The following is a 24,372-nucleotide window of genomic DNA, read 5'->3' as shown; positions in this document are numbered from 1 at the left end:
AACAAAAAAAAAAACACCGTCTCGTCGATCCAAGCCAAAAGCTTTTCTGGAAAGGTGGTGGTGGTGATCTTTGATTTTTAACTTGGTTGAAAACTTTTGACATGTAATCAGCATGTAGAAATACTTGAAAGTCTTGGTTATAAGACTTGGTTTTTTTTGGTATTTGAATTTATTTGTTATTTACAATGGAAACTGCAATTTTTTTTGTTCATTAAATCTAAAATGGGTGAAACCTACTTTAAAGAAAATGCCAAACCTTTTAAAAATAAATGATTTTTGTCTGTTTTGTAAAGATTTAACCATTAAAAAAAAAAGGTAAAGTGTAAAAGTAAATGCATATAGATCCATTAAGTGCAACCAGTAGTTTTTTCCCAAAATAAAACGATGAGGATTATTTTTTACTAGCGCTTTATTAATGCAAATATCAAGTTGATAACAATAGATACATCAGCTATGTATATTTTTATGTAGTATATATTTATCTATATTATATGCTTACAGATATCAGATATCGTGACATATGTGAACTGCATAGCAAAAAAAAAATGTGAAACTCCAACAAACCGCGCAACTTAAAGTACCAAAAAAAAAAAAAAAAAAAAAAAGTGGTAAGATATCCAATTCGATTCTTGTTTCGTTGGCTTTTTGATACATTAGACATTCATGTACATATAATAGTAGACTAAATCAGTGTTATGCGTATAATAAAAACACAATATTCTCTCTGAAGGCACATAATTACAGGGGCTGGCGCCTTATTATCTGTCCGATCTCGAATGCCCAACGGCCCCCTATATTTCAGAAGGGGATTAAGTTGAGGCAGGAATGGATTGATATATAAATATATATATATATCTCGCATGAGAGGGCAAACTTTGCTATAGCAATGGAGTATATTGATTATACATGATAGTTAGCAAAGTGCTTACAATGACTGCTAAGCGGAAGGGAGAGTTTTGGAGTCGTCATAAGCAGTTGCCACTATGGTCCTTTCTTTCATCTTAACCTATATGTTTACATGGATTTATGTTGTTTAAGACCAAATGCCGCAGAAATTCCAGATTTTTAGTGGCTCTTTAAATACAAATTGTAAAATCTAACAAAATGGGAATACCGATTTTTCCAATATCAATATAATATAAAACTATAATAAAATGATTTAAAATCTTGAAATATTTCATTGACGTTTTTAAGGATTTAGTTTAGTCTTTTTTTTTAGATCCCCGGAGATTTATGCGACACTTGGTCTGTTCCCTTCCTTCGATTAGTTTTGATTTCGTTGCACGGTTTTTATTTTTATTTTATTGGTCCCCCGGGGGTGCCTTGCCTTGCTATTTGTGAAACAAGAACTCCTGGTTCCGGAAGTGTCCTCCTTAGTAGGGATTCACTGCGGCCAGACCCACTCTTCCGCCGGATCTGGCGAACACGGGCTCTGCGTAGCTGTGCCGGTAGCCCTTGGGCATCTGGGTCAGGGGTTTGCCGGAGTTACCGCTGGAGGAAACACCACCGCCATTGCCGCCGCCCACATCATTGGACCGACTGGGCGTGGCCGCGGGCGAGGGATAGCGCTCCATGTGGCCGCGACCCGAGCCAGATGTCGAGGCGTTTTTCGTTTCCACCGTTTGCAGGTACTCGCGAGAGTGGGCCCGTCCGCCGGGTCTCTCCTGGCGGTCCCTTTCCCGCTCCTGGCGATACGGATCCCGCGACTGCTCCCGATTATAGTCCCGCTCGCGGTCCCGCTCTCTGTCTCGCACCGATCGCTCCATGTGTCTGCTGGGCGGCTGTTGCGGTGGCTCCGCCTCCCATTCGCCACGGGATCGGGCTCGGGATCGGTTTGGGTCACGTGAATGCGGCTTCTCGCTGACCACCACCATCGACGGCGACGGCGGCTCCTCCTCCTCGCTCCACTGCTCGTAGGTGCCGGGTGGCTCCATGGAGCCGCGTCGCCTGCGCGAGGATGACCTGTACGGATCGCGATCCCTGTGCGATGGCGGCGGCGCATCGCGTTCATCGATGTCCGGATATCGCTGGACCCCGGGGCGCTGCTCCATGGCCCGGAATTTGTCCTTGGCATCGTGGAAACGATCGCGCTGCGAGCCCTGCGATGGCGGTGCGCCCTGCTCTCTGAAGTCCCGTTCGCGATCGCGATCGCGATCCCGTTCTCTTTCCCTTTCCCTATTCTTGGGATTACTCTCGGGATAACGCATGCCCGTGGACTTCATCATCTTCTCCATGCTCTGGATGTAGGGCAGGCTCTCGGCCTCTCTGTAGGGATTACGATCCCGGGAGTGATCGCGTTCGTGATCCCTGCGCCGCTCCCGATCGGGTTCCCTTTCGCCCCGCTCCCTGTCATGCCGCCTTTCGGTGGTCCTTTGACCCAAATCGGAGCTCCTGGGACCCAAATCAGAGCTCCTGGGACCCAAATCGGAGCTTCTGGGACCCAAATCCGTGCCCCTGTGTACTGCGGCATACTTGGAGATGCCCGATGTGGGCACACCACCTGGTCCGGTCTCGAAGGGCAGATCCGAGGGCTCCACATAGCGATGGCGATAGCGCTGCTCCTCGCCGGCGTAGTTCTTGAGCAGCTGCTGCTTCTTGCTGGTGTACTCCATGAACTTTTGCTTGTCGGTGAGGTTCTCCTTGCGATGGTGATGGTGCAGTGGCAGAGCCAGTGGCAGTGGCATGGGGATGGCCAATGGCTCACTGCCCGGATCCGAGTCCTCGAAGTCATCGTGATTGTCCTCCAAACGGGAGGATCGCAGCTTACGATCGCGATCGTGATCGCGTTCGCGTTCATGGGAGAGCTTCTTGTTCAGCAGCCGATTGATCTCGTTGTACTTGTCCGTATCCCGCAGCTTGGCCGGCTGAAGGTGATGATTGCCGGGGGATGACGGGGATTTACCGCTGCTGCTGTGCAGCTGCTGCTCCTGCTGCAGCACCCGATTGAACTTGGCATCGTAGTCGGCCGGCCGCATTATGATCGGCTTGATCTCATCCTCGCGACTCCACGACTTGTTCGAAATGGAAGCCGGCGTTTTGGTCCGCTCCCGATCTCGATCGTGATTTCGATCACGTTCACGTTCCCTTTCCCGCTCACGTTCTCTATCCCGCTCCCTATCCCGTTCCCGATCCCGATCCCTTTCCCGCTCCCTTTCCCGCTCCCGTTCCCGCTCCAGTTCCCGCTCGCTGGGACGCGGCTGATACGGCTTGGCTGGCAGATCCCGCAGATAGCTATCCTCCGGCGGTTGGACGGCGCTCTTCCGCTTCAGTTGCCCGTGATGGGGCAACGCGATTTGTGACGGTTTCAGGGCGATCACCGAGTTGTCCGCCTCGTTCGACCAGTGCTCGTCATCTGTAAGATTGACAAATTATTCAATAAATATTACAGGCTTGCAAATAACTTAACAACTATAGCTTAACCTAACTAACAGTCTGAAATGATACATTTTACTAAGTCATTACTTATTTCTCATTACAAAATAGCAAGATATATTTACAAATATTTTTACTTGAAAACATTTATTTTTTATTTTTAATCGAAATTAATGGAAATCGAATATGTGTCACATTTACTATATTATTTTAATATTAAATCATGTAATGATTAATAATTTGATTTAATATTTAATTTAAATATTAAGTATTTTTACATTTACCATTCCATTTTTTTTATCAGTGTATGTAAAATCAAAAAATCACACCTGGTATTTAAAATTTTTGAGCAAAATTCAGACAAAATATCAAATAAGATATTAGGATGTAAAATGTTATTAAATAACTAATAACTAATCATAATTTCTTTATGGCATAAGGAGATGATTAATAGGATATGTTTTATGTATATTTAAGAGCCACTCACCGCTGGAGCTGTTGAGCTCCTGTCGCTCGGGACTGGGTGCCAAGTCGGAGCCGATGCCCGAGGAGCCGCGCGACGAGACCTGCTTTCCATTGGCAGTGGCTGCCGCTCCGGCCACTGGATTAGCCGACCCCGGTCCCGACCCCGACCCCGCCCCCTGGCCTTGACCCTGGCCCTTGGGCGAGCCGCCCACAATCAGGGCGTTGCGACAGCGTCTCAGCTCGATGGCCGTCAGATTGCCCTTGGAGCGGTGCACCGTATCGTAATCCCTCGGCGGCAGCAGCAACGGCGGTCCGTTGCCGTTCAACTTTGCCCGCAGCTCGGCGGCCAGCGAGTCGAAGAGGTCGCTGTTCTGCTGCGGCGTCAGCGGGGGGTGGTGCAGCGGCGCATGTGGGTGGCCATGCGGCGGATGCGAGTGCGTGTGTGAGTGCTGCTTGCCGTGCGGCGGCGAGCGAGAAACGGGCGATCCGCCGGCCAGGCCGTGCTCCTCGCTGCATTCCGATTCCCGGGTACTATTGCCGGTATCGCTGCCCAGGGAGCTACTGAATCGCTTCGGTGAGGACGTCTCGTGCCGACGACTTTGATATCCGCCCGTTCCCCCTCCCCCTCCCGATCCCGACTGTTGTGACTGCAACTGGTGGTGGTGCGATCCGGTGCCTCCGATTCCGGAGGACGACGACTTCCCATTGGACTCGTGCCGCTTCTCGCCGCTGTGATTGTTATTGCCGTTCATGGGGATGGGCGGCAGGATTCCCAGTCTGCAAAATTTGTGTTCGGTGAGTACTCAAGTTTTCTTTGTTTTTAAGTTAAGTGGTTTAGTTACAATATTTTTAACATAATTCTTAAAGCAATTATCTAGCCAAAACTTGAATTTAAAGCTAAGATTTAAGTTTTAAACCCTCTATTGTATTTTGTGACATTTTTTTACTTACGAAAGTCAATTAAATATTTTGTGGCCCTATTTCAAATTCTCAAAGTTTTTACTGGGAAAATTTGAATCGTTTTATTCGTCATTTAATTATTTTGTTAAAAACAAATTAGGATGGATTGTATAGATTGCCAGCTGCATAAAACAGTCAATCTTTTGAGTGTGCTTCTTTTTTTAGCAAAGCGGCAACAAATAAAATGCAATGAAGAACGCAATTCTAAGATATTCATTTGTGACAAAAAAAACATTTTTTGTATTAAAAAATAAATGAAGAATCATCAAAGTTACAAATACATCTGTTAAGTCATATGTCTAGTTCAAATAAAAGACCGTTAACTACTAGAATTCTGAATATGTTTCCTCATTGCCTGGCAGCTTTTCAGCGTTTATCGATGGTGGCAGCTTGGCCAGGCGGCAACTTTGAAAACTGAATTTCCGCGAAGCCATCGAGCGAGCTTGAAGAGGCATTTAAGATATTTAAAGTCAGGGGCTTAAACGTGGCAGTGGATGTGGATGTGTCTGTGGATGTGGATTTGGGTGCAGCGTGGGCGCTGGCAGAATCGTTGGGCTGTCTTCGTGGAAATGCGGCAGGCAGTGGGGATAGCCATTGCAATTACGGGGCAACTGGGACTTTGCTGGGAGTCCAAGCCCCCATTATCATCATCATCATCCCCATCCCGATCCCCATCCCGATCCCCATCCCGATCCCCATCCCGATCCCAATGCCCAAACCAATCCCCGCCAGTGCGATTATCACGATCGCTCGTCATGTGTTTGGGTGAGTGTGTCTAATGGAGTGACTAAGTGGCCCGGCTGCCACTGCTTCTGCTTCCTGCTCGCTCCCGAAGTTGGCGGCACAATTAATTAAGCGTTGCATAACAAAAGTCACCAGCACTTGCAAAAAAAAAAAATTACAGCTAAGAGTGCATTTTTAAATTAAAAAAAAACACTTTTGATATTAATAAAAAGGTAAATGTAAAGGAATTTGAAACATTTTTTAGAGAAACCTTTTAAATGTTAAAAGACTACTTTTATTTTGAAAACAGTTGATTTTCTGAGCCAAGAAAAAATGCATGATAAAGATTTTCAAGATTTCAACAATAAACCAATGAGACGAAGAAAGAATATATATTTCTTTAAGCCGCAAAGTTTACAGGAGCAACAAATGGCCAACGCATTAACATAGTAAGTTTTACGATTATTTAAATATACCTTTACTGTTTTTCAATGGATTTGAAAATACTTGGCTATATAGTAATGGTTTTTTATTTTACAATTACGATTATTATAACTATTATAACTAAAATCGAACAACGATATCGTATAGATACCTTAGATACCTTATCGAAAAATGTAGCGGACAATCATATTATCATATCATATTATATATGCACAAAAGTCGAAATATAGTTGTTTTAAAGAATATGTTAATGTTTACAATATCTGCAAGGGTATGTAGAATTCGGCTTGCCGAAGTTTTCTTGTGTTTTTTTTGTTTTGGTTAAAAGATAAATCAATTTGGTGCCCACCTGGTCTCCAGCTCCTCGAATCGCTTCTGGTTGTCGGGCCGGTTGATGAGGATCTGCAGCTGGAGGTGCAGCGCCTCCGCCGTTGTCTCCGAATCGCAACGGTAGGCGTGGACGTGGAGCGGACACTTGGTGGCCGGATTGTAGAGCAGCAGCACGCAGGCGACGATGTCGTCCGTCTGCACGGAGCTGGTTATGGCACTGTGTGGAATCAGATGCTTCGAGGCCCCCTGCGGATTGCGAATGTTTCAGAACGAGAATTAATAGTTGCGCCACTCGCCAGAGAGCTCAAATTAATAAAAAAGGCCGCAAGACGAACACATTCATCTTAGGAGTACTAATCTGTTCGCTAAACGATTTAAACCTTTAAAATATTAAACCAATTTAAGCAAAAAAATTACCTTTACTTCAGTTCAAAAATAAATAACACACAGAAAATAATATTTTTTCGAAAGCAAACAAATTTTTCAATTGGTAAAATTTGTTTTTTGTTCAAGAATTCCTTTTCCAACTAAAACAAACTAATTTCAAACAATACTGTATACTATAAATTGAATAGAAATGATTAATTTTAAATATTTTTGGCCATAAAATAAAATCAGTTTGATTTTTGCAAGCAAAGTGTATATATATGTACTATTAGGTTTCCTGCTCACCTGGACGATCTTGATGCCCTTGTGGGACACCTGGAGCGTGACCTTGAGCGGCTCCTGGCCGCGGGACCTGTCCACCAGGTAGGGCAGCACCGAGTTGATGACCCTGGCGCCCCGCAGCCCCTTCGCCTCCTCGGCGCCCAGGAACCACACATAATAGGACGCCTTCTGCACGTCGCGACGCAGGCGCAGCGCCATCTTCAGGACGGAATGTGCGACTCAGGCACACTCAAAGAAAATGCGGCAGCTATTCGAAAATGGGGTTTTAATCGTCGATGGTTGGGTGTAAATGCAAATTGGCATTTAGAACATCTGAAAAAATTGAGTGATATCAATAAGATATTTGGAAAAGTATGCAAAACTGACGTAAAGTATTTAATATTTGTTAATCATAAATCCCTCAAAAAATAACAACTATTAACAACACATATTGACAAGTTGGAATGCAGTTCATGTTTTCTGAATATTTAAAAACAAAGTCAAGGCAAAGAAACATTAATTACAAACCACTTAGCGACATTAAGTTCTCTACATAAATTGGAAAATCGGATTAAGAAGGCTTTAGTAAGAATATCGATTCTAAATGCTTATTAAAGTTTATAATTTAAAACATGTTTTGCCACAAATTCTCAAGCAATTTCTAAAATATGACATCATAAAGCGTCGTAAGGCAATGCAGTTAACTTTATACTGGTAATTTACTTAAAATACTATAATAAAATAAGCAATTAAATTTAAATTGGTAATATTTAATATTGCAAACACAAGCTTTATATAATATACGAAAATTTAAAAAAAAACAAAAATGAATTGAAAAAATGTAAATATATAATGAAATAAAATATAACCCTGCTTTAAATCGTAGAATGTATATACATATGATCGTCGCATTCTTAAATTCTGAGAGAAAACTGGTTTGCTCAATTAACAAAAAAAAATACTACGTAAAAGATTTTGATTCTTCATCATTTACAATTGATTAAAACGTAAGCTTGCTCCGAAGAACCATCCCACACCCAAGACTTCACTTTTAACGGAATACTCCCCAAAACATAATCCCATTAGAATGGAGAAAGGTGCCTGTTGCCCACACTTATGAAAATATACAGGCAACTGAGTATGATTAATGACGCCACAAATCAGATCTTAATGCCAAAGAGGAAACGTTTCAACAGGGGACTTTAAATTGATCGACGTACAATATCATATATAAACCCTAAATTTTATATTAATTCTAATAAAAAATACAAATTTTTAAGGCGATTAATATAGCTAGACACATACATTTTCATTGACTTTTTATTGAAAACTAAACATTTTTGATTTGGCGGCCAAATAATTTGTGTGATTAGAACGGACATAGCGGACTAGAAATTGTTAGCCGTTATGTCATGCCACCCTGTTTTTGGATAGGCACTGTAAGTGGTGGCTAACGGCAAACCAGATGGATTCAAATGCAATCTCGTCATGTGTCATAATTCTGTGAGAAAACGAGAAAACCAGAAAACGATCTTTGGTGGAACATCAAAACTGGGGCCAAAAATACCGAACAAAATCGAACCGGCCAAACCAGCGAACGGTATTAACCCGTCACACAGGTGTTGGATGCCATTTAAATGCACCGAAACAAATATTACATTAGTTTTGTATTTTGTATTCTAAGATCGACGTTATAAATTAGGCACACAGTTTTATAAAGTTAAGCATTATATCTTTTTAATTGGTATATTTTAAGGCTTGTTTTATATTGCAAAATAATATATCATTACAAAAGGAAAGGTTGATGTAAGGTTTTTGTGTTTAATATTTCAAATTTAAAATATTCCAGAGAAAACTAAAATATACAATTAATCAAAAGATGTTTTTTAATTATCATTTGCTAATTTATATAGTTTGTCATACCAATCTGATGTTAAGGTTTTTTTTTAAACAATTTAGAAAAATCGAACTTTAGAATTACAAATTTGTTTTCTGTGCATGAGATTCTCCCCTAATAACTTTTATATTCGATGACTTTGTGTGAATTGTTGTTCTCCGCCGCGTAGGCCAAAGAATCTCGTTTTTTCAGTTATGCATTCAGCTCAACAACAAGGCAAGTAAAAACCACAGAGGAGGCGACTCTTTATTGTGTGCTTAAAAAATTTACATATGCACGACACAAAAGTCGCAGAAAAACACATATATAATATATATGTGCCTGCCCACAGACGATTTTATTAACCTCAAAACGGATCTAAATGTATTAAAAACTCAAGAATGTATAAAAATAACAAAAAAAACCTAAACGGGCAAAATGAGAAAAACACAGCTGGCTCGTAAGAAAGCGATTAGATGGCAGAAGATTTATACAAAATTTGGTAAGTACGTGATTTTTGACTGTTTGGCATCCACTGGAAGCGTAATATATAACACGGAATTAAGAAATAACACGGAACTTTGAATATTCCTGGATAAAAACTTTTGAAAATATGAATAATAGCATAATTTTTAATCTGCCTTGAAGAGAAATATTTGTGGAAGTAAGCAATTTCAAATTAGTTTCGATTGGCAATATTTTTGATTATATATCAGGAAGTGAAGGTATTATATTTCATGGATGTATGACGCTTTTGTGCAATTATCTGTGTATTTCTTGTGGTCGAAACTTGTTTAAAAAAAATTTCCGATGTGAGACATTTGATTGATGGTCTATTGAACTCTAGTAATCTTTTTACCATTAATACACGTGATGTCTGTATTTTTAAGGCGGCTATTAAATAACCAATTTAAAATTTTGGAAAACCCGATATTATAGAATCATAGTTAAATATGTTTTTGATTATACATTTTTGGAAACTAATTATAATAATAATTTATATTTTACACTCATCGCAAACATATTAGGGTCTTTCCTGCAGTTCCTCATGGTTCTAAATTTAGTTAAATTTGGTTAAATATTCAGTAAACCAGTTCGAAGTTAGGAACTCCCTGAAGCCGCAAGAAAAAACCCCAAATAGATTTCCATTTTATGCGAATGTGATGAAAGACCCATGTTCGTACAGCAGTTGAGATATTAGCATAAACAATCCGTTTGCTGATCAACCAAGCAGCAAATAAACAATTTGCAAAGAGATCTTTTGTTATGCCGGATTGTGTCTGTCTGAGGGTTTGTTCATATGGTATACATATCTCAGCGATCTGTAGAACCATGTGTCCATAATAACACAAGATTCATGTCTGGGCGAATTGTGCTTCATTTTCTAAGTTGAGTTTTGCTATGGCTCCGAATTGTTTTACTGCAAAACTTTTATACAGACTTGAATGTTTTCTATTTGAGTATCCAATTAACTAAAAAGATTGCTAAACAATTAAGTTTTATATATATACAAAAGGTTTACTTGAGATATAAAGCTCTTTTTGAATGTGAGTTGAATGCCTGCTGAAAGTTTTTAGCACCAAGTATTCAAATTACACTTTTCAAAAACAGTCATGTCTCTGCAAATTTTGTTGATCGATTAAACCGAGTATATGTACTATGATATGCCGATAGTTTCTAAATTGAGCTTATTGTTTAAAACTGAAATTCGATGGAGCTTAAAAAAAACACTTTTAATACGATATCCATTCTTTGGGCTTTCCCAGGTTGATTATAAATAATTTATATTTAATACCAGTAATAATAATTAATTTTGGATAGATCTTGGTCTGATTTTTAAAGTGTTCTCATAAAACAATGTTGTTTTTGTGTATGCAAGCCAAGAGTTCTTTTTGGCGTTAGTTGATGGCCAACAATTGTATGTTGTTGCTGGCCTTTTTTGGCCATTTATTGGATTGTACTGCCAGTTTTGTTGGTCGGCGTGGTTCGGAACGTTTTGGTTTGGCTTATTTGTGCCCGCTTATAAAATGGGTTAAGCGCATTTTCTGCTGCTGTCTTTTCGATGCGAATTGGTAACACAGTCATTATACATATACACATACACTTTGGCACTTGCACTATTTGTTTGCTCGTTTGTTTTGTTTGTTGCTTGTTGTTTTTCATTTTGGTATTTATTCTTTCTACGCTTTTGCTCCATTTCCGAGCTGAACTCGATCAATGAACCGTTTAAAGCTCTCTCACAGATACGCACGCACACACTCTCGCCGAAGTGGAGCGTTTAAATTTCTAAAAAACTTATTTGATTAACGGTAATGGCCGAGAGAGTCTTCATTCTCTTCGCTCGCACACCTCACCACTCCACACCACACCATACACACACACCAAAACACACCATTACACACCTCAGTATCTATGAGTGGTTGGAAAAAAAAAGTTAACAAAAAGAGTTCGCTTCACTCGCGTATTTTTTTTGCTTTAACCGCGAACAGACGTCTCAACGCTTCGACCGTCAGCAATCGACTGACTTGGCTGACTGCCTCCAAAACCGCTCGGAGCCCACAGCTCTCGACCGAGCCGTAACCCCCGCCCAACCGATCCCGATCCCGGTCCGCCATGTCGGACCCCAGACCCTGCACTGCGAAAAAAAATGGGGTGTTCCCCATAACAACCAAATGCGCAGAAAATACCAGAATAAACCATGCGAGAATTCCATTATGATGTATGCTTTATATTAGATAGAGAAGAATTTAATAAGATTTCTTTAAAGGCTAAAGTCCAATTACCACCCAATGATCTTGAATATAAGTTTAACATTTAAATATCATATTAAAGTCTTCTAAAACCTACGTTTCAGGGTAGAACAATGTCCAAATTTTAATCATTAATATCATTTTGATATTTTATTACCAATTAAAACATAAAAAAAACACAGATTTAAGTGTATTTAGTAACCTAATTTGTGTTTTAAAACATAATTTATCTAAAAAATAATATTGTAATAATGGCGAATTAAATTGTTGCGTTCAAAAATAAGTATTTCTCCCAGTGTGGCTGGCACCAACTTGGCCCGAACGGAGCCGAGCCCGAACTTGTTTTTTGGCTTAGGCCGCAGCAAAGAAAGTCAAGTCGCGCGTATGTACGTAGTACCTACAGCAATATATCGCACCTTGGGCCAATGGATCGCGAAAATTAAGTATCTAAGGGGAAAACTAACAGGATCAGTTTTGTCGATCTACTTTTTTTTAAAGTAATTTTTTCCAATACGCCAGCATTTGTACCGAATTTCAAATTTAATAATTAATTTAAAAATATATTTATTTGAACTTAGTTTGGTAAATTTTTATTTTAATAAACCTGATTGCCAAAGACTCATAGAAGCTTTTAATATTTGATATTTTAAAATAATTTCTGGAAAACTTTATTCTGTTATTATTAATTATTTTAGGTTGAAAAAGACTAAAATAAAACCCTTTCTGGACTTTAAAGAGTACTTCTAAACTACAAAAATTGTTTGCAAATAAATGTTTTGTGTATTGTGTATTATGTATTGTGGCTCTATATCGTTCCTCTATTGGAATAATATTTTAAACTTGTTTGTTAGTTTATTGATGCTTTACTTAACTTAACCTTATCCACCCTATCTTATCGATCAAATCCAATTCGAGCGTTGATCGCAGATGGTTGGGACCACTGTGCGGGTGTCTTGATTGTGGAGTCTTGTGCTGGAATGTGTTGAAATTAAAAGTTGTTGGGTTTTTGGGCGCAGCAGCGTCAACTTCGCGGCCCTGGCCAACGTGTTGTTGTTACCGCTGACTTCTTTTTGTTTTTGGCTTAGACAGGTGTACAGACGCTATTGTTGTTGCCACTGGTTGGCGGTGGTTGTGGTGCTATTGATATAGCATTGAGCACTTTTTGAAAAGCCGTCGTGCATTCTACAAGTTTTCCAGCCACCACCACCACCATCATTACTTGGCCAACATTGATTGTGGTTGCAAAAAATATGAAGAAAAAAAGCGAAGAAAAATAAAGAAGGAAAAGACTCGAAAAAAAAATGAAAAACTTGGCATTTAACTTGGGCTTTTGGCCTGGCGAGTGAAATCCGCATTTTCAAAACGGAAATGCTCAAATTTAGCCAAGGTGTCGATTCGGCTTTTTTGGCCCAGTTCTCGATCTTGTTTTCGAATATTTCCTACGTCCGAGATATTGAGTTTGATGGATGGATGAAGTGACAATGTGAAGTCAACTTGTTTGTGGTCCGGCGGCTCAATTCGATTCATGTTCTAATCTGATGGAGTGCGATAAAGCGGGCCAATTTATGAGACAACCATTCGCAGTTGATGGCGTATTTATTTCGCAAATAACAAGTATTTGTGCCAATGGCTTCATTTAAATTTTGAGCATGTCTTGAGAATTTAGAAAAATATAAGCTATATTTGATATTCAATCGATTCTAATATTCTAAATACAGAAAAGAATGGCAACGCATTGTAATCGTTCAAATTTTAAAAGTCTTAATTAGGTAAGTTTAAATTTATTATTATAAAAATTATTTATTTTTTAAATTTAAAAGCCTATCGAAAACTTTCTCATAATTTTAAAAACATATCTTGCTGCCATTTTTGAAGGAAGCCCAATTATTACTTTGCTTAACAACATATTCAGAGAAATTTATTTAATGAATTACCAAAAGCTATAACAATGTGTAAATCATTAATTTATTTCTTTGTATTTGAAGTATTTGTGTTATGGAATAATTTGTGACCATTAAGTCTCTATCTTCATTTGCGGTTAAACCCTTCTGTAATAATTTCCTATTTCCCATTTAACCCTCCTATCTTCTTATCTTCATCTGTAGATTTTCAAATGAACTTATAACAAGGTGTGGTGCGCTTTATTTTCTTCTAAACCACCGAAAACCATCAGTGTTTCCTCAATTATCTGAAGAAATTGCTCCATAAAAATGGTTGTAATGCATTTGGTCAGACAATGGTTAGGTCGCATTTACAGAATGATGGGGCATAATTTATTGGGCCCCCAAAAACAACCATTTTCGTATCGTTTGCTGCTGAGTGATTTTTCCAAAGGTATTTTAAAGATGGATTTTCGGCAATTTGGCATTGCTGTGCGAGATATAAATAAAGTAAATGCCAATGGTCACTCGTGACAAAAATTCCAGGTCTTAACACATTGTAAAAACACCAAAGCCATGATAACAATTTAATGACCTTGTGCGCTGGCATTTTTTGGGGGCCCATAAGTGCAGTTTCGGCACGTTTTTCAGCCAGAGATTTCACCAGCTATTCGGTTGTTTTGTTTTTGTTTTATTTTTGACAAATCCCTGCTAACCCGCTGACATGAAATGAAGGAGAGAGAGGCATCCAAAACAATTGCCAAATGGAATTTCACTTTTCTTCGGCGATGGAAAACTACAAAAAAAAAGGCAGCTCAAAAATTACACATGATACGAGACATAATAATTTGCAATTAAATTCAGCTGGGAACCTGTTGCTCAAATATTTATATGTACATATATATATATATATATATATATATATATATAAATATATATTTTGGGAGAAATCAAGAGATAAATATGGCCAAGGCCAAGGAAGAAGTCGAAGCCAGAGCCGAAGCCGAAGTCGAACTTCCAGCCACGCCTTGAGCTCTAGTAACTGATTTGTATGGCAGCAAGTGGCTTTCTTTTGGGTGCGACGACACAACGAGTTGTGTGGTGGTTAAGCGTTTTTAATTGAATCGCAATGAGGCGGACGAGAAGTGCAGAGGCGAAATAAGTGTACGTTGTGCACTGGAAAAAATAAACCATGAAAAACAAGACATTATTTTTTGGTCTTTTATGTTTAAATGCGTATTTTCTGCAGCTTACAATCACGAGCTTTGTGTTAAACGTTTACCATTTAATTTATTATTTTGATTTGTATCAATATTTCACCAGTAAATATTCATTGTATATATAATTTATGGCAATTTATCCGAAGTTTAGGATTTTCCATCACAAAGTCTCAATTTGCAAAAAAATAAAAGTATTTTGGCCATAACAATGAAAATAATGGATCAATATTCTGGTCATTATAATGCAAAATAATGGTTCCATAGAAATCCAAACAACTTATTAAAAAATGCAAATTTTTAAGAACCCAAAATTTAACTGTTCGTATTTTTTGCAGTGCACCTGTAGGCAGTGCATAAAGTGTCCGAGAGTCGAGAAACGCGTTAAACCGCTTTTGATTTTTATATGTGGCCGGTAAAAGTGGGTAATCATCATTAGCGGAGGCAAAACCAATCACTATGCCATCTCTCCGCCAAGAAGCCCCCACACCGTCTCCACCTCCATCTCCACCTCCATCCCCATTGCGATCCCCATACCATCCCGATCTCATCCACCTGCAGATTAGGCCTCGGTGAGAGTGCGACACAGTCGCAGCCGCAGTCGCAGTCGTTGGAAATGAAAATGGAAATCGAAAGATACAAATTAAAACATTGCCAGCCATGTGGCGACCCACTCGATCGGATTTGGATTTTTGGATGGGGCAGACTCCTCCGATAGAGAGAGCAAGTGAATTTCACCTGACACATAAGCTTCTAAGCCGAGCTCCGAATTTGTCACCCAAAACTTTCAATTACCCATCGGAAAGTGAATTTCTCCTAGCTCTGCTTATATTTTTTATTAGCAGCTCCTTAAATCCAAATGATTCGCGCGTATCAAGTTTATCAAATGATCTCAATTAAATTAATAAAAGGTCAAAAATGGCACTCCATTAAATTATAGTTTAAATATATAAATTGTATATAAATATAAATATATAATTTATAAATTAAATTATAGTTTAAATATTTTAATTTCACTGAGAAGATTTTTTTTTAAATTTACATCGATGGAGATATATTTTTTAACCAGCTTTCAGTCTTTATTAAGGATGAAGCCTTGGAGACTTTACAGTGTCCCTAAAACGATTAAAAATTCAAAGCTATTTTGAAAGTGGCGTAAAATTAAAGAATTTCAATTTCTTAACAAATTTGCTTTAGCCACTAGTAAAGTATTAAATAAATAATAATATTAGATCTTGTTTATATTATTTTTTTAATAAAAAGTTATTTTTTCGGTGTGCATTTTCCAAATTTCGCCACGTAAATGCCCCCGATGGTTATCCTACTTGGCTGACAGCCTCTCGAGCAACTTGGCAACACTTTTGCCACAGCAAGTGAAACTCACTTGGAGCTCCTCGAAGCGCCAATTCCGAATCTTTGGATCCGAAGTGGAACCGCTCTCTTGTCATCATCGTCTTACCAATTTATCCCCCTGCTAGTTTTTGTTCCCCGCGCGAGACGAGCCGACAAAAGAAATTTGATCTATTTCATGTGATTAGCGCAATATAAATTGCTTTCGATGCTGGAGATGGGATGCCAGTGAAAGAGAAGCCGGAGAAACGGAGAGAAGACAGTGGAGCGATGACGACGGAGATTTGGTGGCGGCTTCCATCGATTGAAGATTGGGTGAAAACGTATTTGGGTGTGTCGTAGAACATCAAACCGCACATAAAATGGCTCGAAATCGAAGTCAAAGTCGAGGGCGTGCCAGCAGCTCCTTGAGTATGTAGATGAAGTAAGTGATTGACTATGAAATTAATTTGGGGAGATCGTGTGGTAAAAGAGACGCGTGAATCACTGTGAATGAAATTTAATTAAACAGGGGAGAAATGAAAACGATTTTCAAGATTTCTTGGAATTTTCAGAAACTTGTGGCAGACATTAAAGAAAAGGGTGTTCAATATAAGATTTTTAATACATTTCATTTTTATAAATCATAGGGCAGAAATAAAATTCTAATTTAAAAATGTACATACATATCTTGATTTCGGTCACTTTACTTTTATAAGTCCGACGTTAGCAAGTAACAAAAAGTATCTTGTAACTTTTAAACACTATTCGATAGCACTCATGTTATTAATTAACAATACTTAATTATTTTTTACCTCCACTCTGTTGTGATGAGGAGGTGTGTCCGACTCCTTAAATCCCTGATAAATTGCGCGATAAAGCGCAACATTAATCAAAGAGCATGGCTATCTTGACCAGCTTTTTTTTGATTTCTTCGCCTCTTATGCGGGTTCGCGCCGTTAGGGGGCGCTTTGCACAAGTCAAAGAGGTAAAAAGCCCCAAAAAGCCGAAACCCAATTTCAGTCCCAGTTCCGATCCACTATCAAACAATCAAATTGGACAATCTTTACGCGGTGTTAACGCTTCGTAACTTTGCAATTAAAATCCAAGAAAAGCCGGGGCTTTCGATGCGGGCACCTGTAGTTTAACTGCTCTCCCCATAACCGAAATTAAATGATATAATTACTCGGGTACTGTTCCAGCGACCGCTATCCAAGTTTTTTTCGCTCTCCATCTCCGGTTTATTTTTTCTGTCTTGCTTCAAGAACTTTTTCGGACACGTGTCTTTATTTTATTTCATTTAGTCCCTTTATTTTCGTAAGTTCTTTCTCTTTTAGGTGGTGTTGCCCCCTTTTTTTTTGGTTTGACCGAACCTTAAGCAAATTCCAGGAAATACAAGATAATTTTGGGCACAAGCCAAGCTCATTTTGAAAAATTCCATATAAATGGAATGGTATTCAAAAAATTTTAAAAATGCTTAATTATGAAACAAAAAATGTGTTTATTTTTAGAACAAGTTCTACATAATTTAAGAATAATTTAGGATTTAATATCTATAATAATTTAAGCAAAATTTTAAAAATTGATATTTAATTTTGTGGGTTTATTTACCATGACTCAGCGCCACCCTTTCTCCCTTTCGCAAACACCAAGCAGAAATTTCTATTTATATTAAAAATTATGAAGTGAAAGTGCAGCGGTCAGTCACTCGATCGGGCAAACAGAAGGCGAAATCAATTACTTGTCAATAAGTAAATGCGAACATTTACATTTATTTGTTTATTTACCCCGCCCAGGCCAAGGCGACACTCGAACCCATCTGAGTCCCCATATTTATCGATTCATTGCACATTATTTACCCAGCACTTGTGTTTGTTTTTCGTGAGTGTTTGATTCGATGTCGCGGCTGCTGCATTGTATAATAAACACCAATAATAATTATAATTTCCCTCTAATGACAGTGTATAATGTGTAAATAATTGTTGGGCAAAACAGACAGGTAAAATAATATAAATGAGCACGTGTAAAAAACGATTTGGCAATGATGAGTTGGGCCGAAGTGCAAAAAAGGCACAGCTTTGGCAACAAAATTAAAAATTAAGCAATTAAATATGTTGCGAGAATATTGTAAATTGTATCATTGTTAATATATTATACAAAAATATAATAAGTTCTTAATAAGCTTACTTTATTTAATTTATTAAAATATGAATTTTAAGAAACGAAAACTTTATCTTAACTCGTAAATAGCAATTTAGAAATAAATGGAGCAGTATTTTAAGAACTAGATCAATAAACAATTTAGATTATAGATTTAAATTAACGATTAACGGGTTAATAAAATGAATATCATTGTAGAATTTATAGAATTGCTTTCTTGTATCTATAAATTTTATTCTTTGATTATTTAAGTCCACCGGCAAATATTAATACAAAGAAACCCAACTAATACTATATCTATGATATGTCTAATCAAAACAATTTATTTCGAAGTGTGAAAGCCTGTTTTTCTGGTTCTCGCAAGTCTTCTTTATATTGAATATATTAACGAATAGAAAAATGTGCATCTTTTGAGCCGAAAGTTAGACTTGTGGATTCCTCGTCGCTTGTGCTGCCTCATCAACTATATTTAGTTTGACATTTATCTCAATTAAATTGCTTTCGCTACTCAATTCGAAATGCTAATGCCAGTGTGAGATCATTAAGAATCCCCGATGGATCACTCCTCCCAGCCCTTTTTTTTTTCTAGCTTCGGACTTGGGCTAAAACTCGTTTCAGCCAATAGACTTGTGTGGCTATGCCCATCGATTGCCTCCTTCGATGTGCGCCCATGTGTGTATATTACATCATGATATATTATATTATGCGCAAGACCATAAAGAAAGGAAAAAACGAAACCTAATCAACATGTGAACATTGAGCTAGCTCTTTGCGAGGGTTTGGCTTTTGCTTCCTGATTGCGTCCCAGCCCCTGACAGGTGCTGATTAACCCACAACTCTTATGTTGTTATGTTGCACTCGCCTGCAGTTTGCAGTTTGCATTTTGCAGTGCTCAGCTTGCATTTACCATTTGGCGCAATTTAAATGCCAAAAAACTTAGTTTTTTTGCGCTTTTCCCTGCATTTTGTCATTCTGCGGGTGCGTGTGCCATAAATAACTTTGGAATTGGTCCCGCTCGCAGACTCCGCATCACTGGCTTATGTAAGTTACGTCGGCGTCCGAAAAGTGGCGAAAAAAAAACGAAAGACTTAAGACACAAACTTTTTGCTTTCCTGGTTTCTTTTTCTGATTTCGTGTTGATGTTTTTTTCGGAACGCTGCCGCTCTTTGAGTGCCTGGCTATTCCTCTTTCGTTTAGGGGGGATTAGAACTCCCGATGGAACGGGGTTAATAGCCAAGAAATAATTTTTTTTAAATAAAACTTTTCAAGATTCAACAACAACACAACAAGTTATTTAAATTAATATATTGTCCCTTATGGAATTTATAAGAAAAGCCGTGAATTCTTTAGCAGGAGAAATGAACATTTACCATGCCATTTGTGTTGGCTCAAGATACACTACGCATTTCTACTGAAAAGAAGTGTATGCAATTCTTCGACCTCTTTGACTGCGAGTCTTCTTGTAACTGTTATTGTGCACTGCTTCTACCCATTTCCTATTAATTTATGTTAATTATTTTTAAAAGAAAAAACCACACCATGCCTCTTCTGTCTGCTGAGGGTTTTGGGTTGCTGGGTCTCTGCCTGCTCTTTTCACTCCGTGTTGCTTTTTTCTCAGCTGGGCACACACAAGTTCACTGACTTGTTGACAATGAATTGACAAAAGCCTGGGCCGGAGCCCCTGCCCCTTTTGGAGTTCCCCCTTTTCGAAGCGGCGACAGAAGATAGCGGTTGAGAAAGAGTTTCAAGATGAGGAAGCGACAGTGGGAAGAGGCCTCAACAATGGAGATGATACCACAGAATGCCGGGCATAAGTACATTACACACATGGTGAGTGTGGCAAGAACACTTTGCAGAGGTGAAAGAAATCGCAGCCAGAGGGTCAGGTCAGCAGTTCCGATTTCTACATGTTTCCCCTCTAATACTTTTTTTTAATTTACACTACTATAAAAACTAAAATAACTTATCTTTACTGAAAATAACAACTTAAAATATTCATAACATATAAGTTTTAATCAATACAATAATATTAACTAATCCTTAATATTTTTATGTTTTCCTTTTTTCTTAAACAAATTTTAAGAGCTATTTTATTTTCACATATTTATAACATTACATATAATTTGTATAAGCTGAACTTGCTAAATCGGCCCTCGCACTTGGCGTCATGCTTCCAAAGACACCGAAAATTAAGACGATTTACTGGCAGACGAATCGAAAGAATCTTTTGCGAAAAACTCTGCCTGCGGCATCCACAAATTAAAAGCGTGTATTTAATTTTTTATTTCGCTTAGAAATTGATGCCGATAATGGTGATGGTGGTGATGATGATGGTTGCTTATTGGTTAGATGGCTGATGTCATGACAGGATTTCGAGCCGGTTTTAAATTTGCTTCTTGTCGGGTAATTAAAATAACTTTGCGGCTATCGGATGCGCGAAACAGCACAAAAACCAGCACTGAATTGAGGTCAGCATTTTAAAAATAAACACACAATAAAATGTATATATAGAATTATATACAATTTCTTTACTTTCTGGAAAGTATAAAGAAATTGTTGTATGTTATAAAATGACGGGCGAAAAAAATTAAAAAATAACTCCGCTTTAATAAATTTTGAATGTTAAATAAGTTTCTTTTAAACAATTTATTCTTGTTTGAAGTAAAACTCGGTTTTTTGTTTGAGTTTCTATATTTGTTTATCCAAAATGTCTAACTTTAAAAATTTCGGTTTATTTTAAATCTGAGTCAAATTGTATTGCTTTTAAAGATAAGTTTTATGTTATAGAAATGCTAATATATGCTTTAACGTTTTGTCAAGAGTGTAAGTGTCTCATAAATAATTTCTTAAGTTTAATTTTAAAGTTTTTTTTTGCTCGACAAACTGTGAAGTGCCAAAAGTCTCTGACCATTTCCGCTAAAAAACCGAGCTCTGGCACAACACCTGCTTGAAGAAGTGTGGGAGTGTAGGTACTATTTCACCCATGCTTGGCTGAGGAAAATCTAAACCGTATGTACACCTATTTTTGAAGCTCTTGCCCTCAATCGAATGGCGAGTTGAGTACTCGAAATGACTTCATTTGCACGACTCTTGTTGAGCCGCAAGACTTGGGGTTATTTATTTATGTTTCTCTTGTTATTTTCCTTTGTTTTGCTTATTGGCTGGCTCGCAAATCAAGGTTAATAGCTGACGTCTGGCCGAGCTTTTTCCACACTCTTTTTTTTTTTAACATATACCATATACCATATACCAAATATATATCTTAGGTGCGTGCGCCTGCGCATTGAGCACACCTTTCCAATCAGCCGGCCCGTCAATCAATCAGTCCACAAATTTGTTGTCATGCACGCAATTTGCATAGTCCAGGCTAACTGTAGTTGTGTACGGCCTGAACCGCAGTAAACCCCACTGAAAAACTAAGCCCCAACGATTGGTAACGGTCACGAACCGTTCGCCTCGCCCACGGTTCGAGTTTCGAACGTTTTGAATTTTGGTCAGCATACCATTTATTGTCACTTCGACATGTTCACTGAGCTTTTAAGGGGCGCTCGAATCTTAAACTACTCCAAAAGACAGCTATCCGACTTTGAGGAAGTTATTTTTGAGACACAATCCGATTCCGCAAACAATTAAGAATTTGGCAATGCAATAATGTCAATGCATCAGTACCGAAAATTTTATATTTTATATTGCTCTTTAAGTTCCTAAAGTTTATCTTTAGGGAAAATGACTTTAATTTTAAATACAATTTTGTTTTTCCGTCATAAGCGTAATACATTTTCTATAAATATGGCAATTATTAATTATAAAATAAAATAAGAAAACGTCTTAGTTTAAGATGATTCAATATATAAAATGATTTTTTCTGTAATCAGATTTGACAGTGCCTAAAATTGGCTAACTTATTTTAAATTCTTTAAAATATATATGTACAATTATGTAGAATAAATGTACCATTGGTTTTAATTTTCTTATCGTCATACGATTTAATTAAGCAAAGATGACACCATAAATAGCTTTTAAGATAATAAATCCCCTTTTACCCGTATATGGCTAATTGGTCTCAAATTGAAATCTCTTTCATAGGCATTAAGCTCGAAATGTGATTACCTTTCGGACGGCTTAGCCAGCTAATGAATCCAATTTATTAGGCAAATTTACGAGACAAGTGTCTGCGCAGGTGGAGTTAACCAGGTACAAAAAATAAACCCGGTTCGCAGAGAACCCGAGTCAATTGTGTGTCAGCCACCTTAACTTTCCTCTCATGTCTGCCCAATTATTTGTATTTCTTTTCATTCAATTGCATTTTAACCTTCAGCATTTCTCAATGGAGGAGACGTTGTGCAAAACATAAAAAGTAAAATAAAAATAGCCAAGTGCAAATAAAAAATGTCGGTGGATGGCGTTTTTGATTGACATCAGTTGGTTTGTCGAGTGAATCGCTGGCGATATTTGGTAGCCTCTCCTCTATGGGAGCTTTTTCCCATTTTTTTGTTTGTATATATTTTTTTACTTGTGCGGCATCGGTGAAAGTTGTTGCCTGTCAACTCAAACATTTGAATGTTTAATTGTTAATTGTATTTCGTTTGCATTTCGCTGACACGGCTCGATGGCACAGCCTCTAACCTTTTGGCCAAACGTCCTTCAGACAAAGTTTCAGATTCGGTTTCAGTTTACGTTTGCGTTTGAGATTCAGATTCAGATGGGACAGGTGAAGCAGTGGCACAGGTTGGCCTTTCTCCTCTCTGCATTTCGGCCAAGTGTTCGATGGTCTTTTGTTGCCGTTTTTTGCATGATTATGCGAACCTGCGAAATCGACGCGACGCGACTTTCATTGATCTCCCCTCGCCGACGAGAAATATGTGAAAAACAAACAAACGTGCTCGAAGATAAAGAAAAGCCAGTTAGCCAAAAAAAAAAACCAAAAAAAAAAAACAAATAAACAATAACAAAAATATCTATCGAGACAATTTCACTTTTCATTGTCTTGTCAACGTGGCTTGGGTTAGCATTTTGCGGGGGCTTACTGTTTTTTGGGTCCTGAACAAAATCGGTGATTGGAAACTACCTGCGCCTAGGATCAACTGGCCTTAAAAGGCAATCGACTTTCGAAATCAAAGGGGTCTGCAGTCTGCAATCCCAGTTAGATTTTAATCATGGCTTTCAAAGAAAATAAATTGGAATGAAAATATATCATTGACACCAAATGAAGTCATTTAATTGATTATATGTAAACCAAAAAACAATATTATTTCATCAAAGAGGTTTTTGTTCTCAATCTATTTGATTAAATAACCGTAAACTTTAAATACAATTTGAGGTTAGCTTTTGTTCAAGGTTTATTAATTTAAAATGAATAAGTGGTCCAAAATAAAATGATATTTCTTTCAAAGTAATAATAGTAAATTATAAAATGTATGCAACCATTCAACTATTCAAATGCAAATTGCATTGCCTTTTTTAAAATTATTATTATGCATAATGGCTTTTTTCCGCCGATGCACCCATATGCAAGTATGGGGATATGTCTTTTAATATTCACTTAGTGGAAATTTATGTTGTGGCTTTTTGGTTCATTAACATTTAGCTTTCTACTGGCGGCAAATTAACGTCCAAAATATTTGTACGTGATTTCGAATGCGGCCTTTTGTTAAGGAAAATTGTGTTGCTTTTGTCAAATGCATTTTGTGGGAAAGTCGACTGAAAAGGAAAATATTCAAACATGACAATGGCACAATTTATGTAAAATGCATATAAATATTTGTAGTCTCTTTTATGCCATGACATTTAATGCATATACGTTGTTTTGTTTTTGTTGAATGAACTCTAAGTTATTTGCGCCCAAAGGAAATGGATATGTTGCATAAGATTTAAACAAGAAAAATTGAATACTTACCGACGATAAAAAAATGCATAGTTTTAAGTGAAGTATTTAAAATATTTAAATATTTCCACAGCTCTGCAGCCTGCAATAAAAATTGTAATTTGTTAATAACGGGCAAACAAATGCCAGACAATCACTCAAATGGCACTCCAAAAAATGTCATAACAAGCCCACAAAAAACAAATGACAGGCAAAACAAATAAAACAAAATTGAAATTGAAATGCCACAGCTAAATGGCAACGACATAAAAGTCTAGAAAAAACCAAGAAGAGATGAATGGCTTTGCGAAAACAAACATTGGATACCCTACTTGAAGGGGGAAAAAATGGCTAA

General features: G+C 37.9%; 1 protein-coding gene across 1 annotated transcript; it reads right to left on the bottom strand.

Annotated features, from left to right (window-relative positions):
- Nucleotides 1–391: 391 nt before the first annotated feature.
- LOC108136524 (zinc finger CCCH domain-containing protein 13) lies at nt 392–11,337 on the bottom strand. Its single transcript, XM_017257799.2, has 5 exons — nt 11,221–11,337; nt 6,967–7,275; nt 6,314–6,540; nt 3,860–4,614; nt 392–3,352 (listed from the first exon to the last, which is right to left on the bottom strand). The coding sequence occupies exons 2-5, from the start codon at nt 7,159–7,161 to the stop codon at nt 1,374–1,376; spliced, it is 3,156 nt and encodes a 1,051-aa protein (XP_017113288.1). The 5' UTR covers nt 7,162–7,275; nt 11,221–11,337; the 3' UTR covers nt 392–1,373.
- Nucleotides 11,338–24,372: the final 13,035 nt, after the last annotated feature.

Source organism: Drosophila elegans, unplaced genomic scaffold (assembly GCF_018152505.1).
Source record: "Drosophila elegans isolate 14027-0461.03 unplaced genomic scaffold, ASM1815250v1 contig_149, whole genome shotgun sequence".
Classification (NCBI taxonomy): Eukaryota; Metazoa; Arthropoda; class Insecta; order Diptera; family Drosophilidae; genus Drosophila; species Drosophila elegans.
The sequence above is the reverse complement of the archived record's forward strand: the minus strand, read 5'-3'. Positions and strand labels throughout refer to the sequence as shown.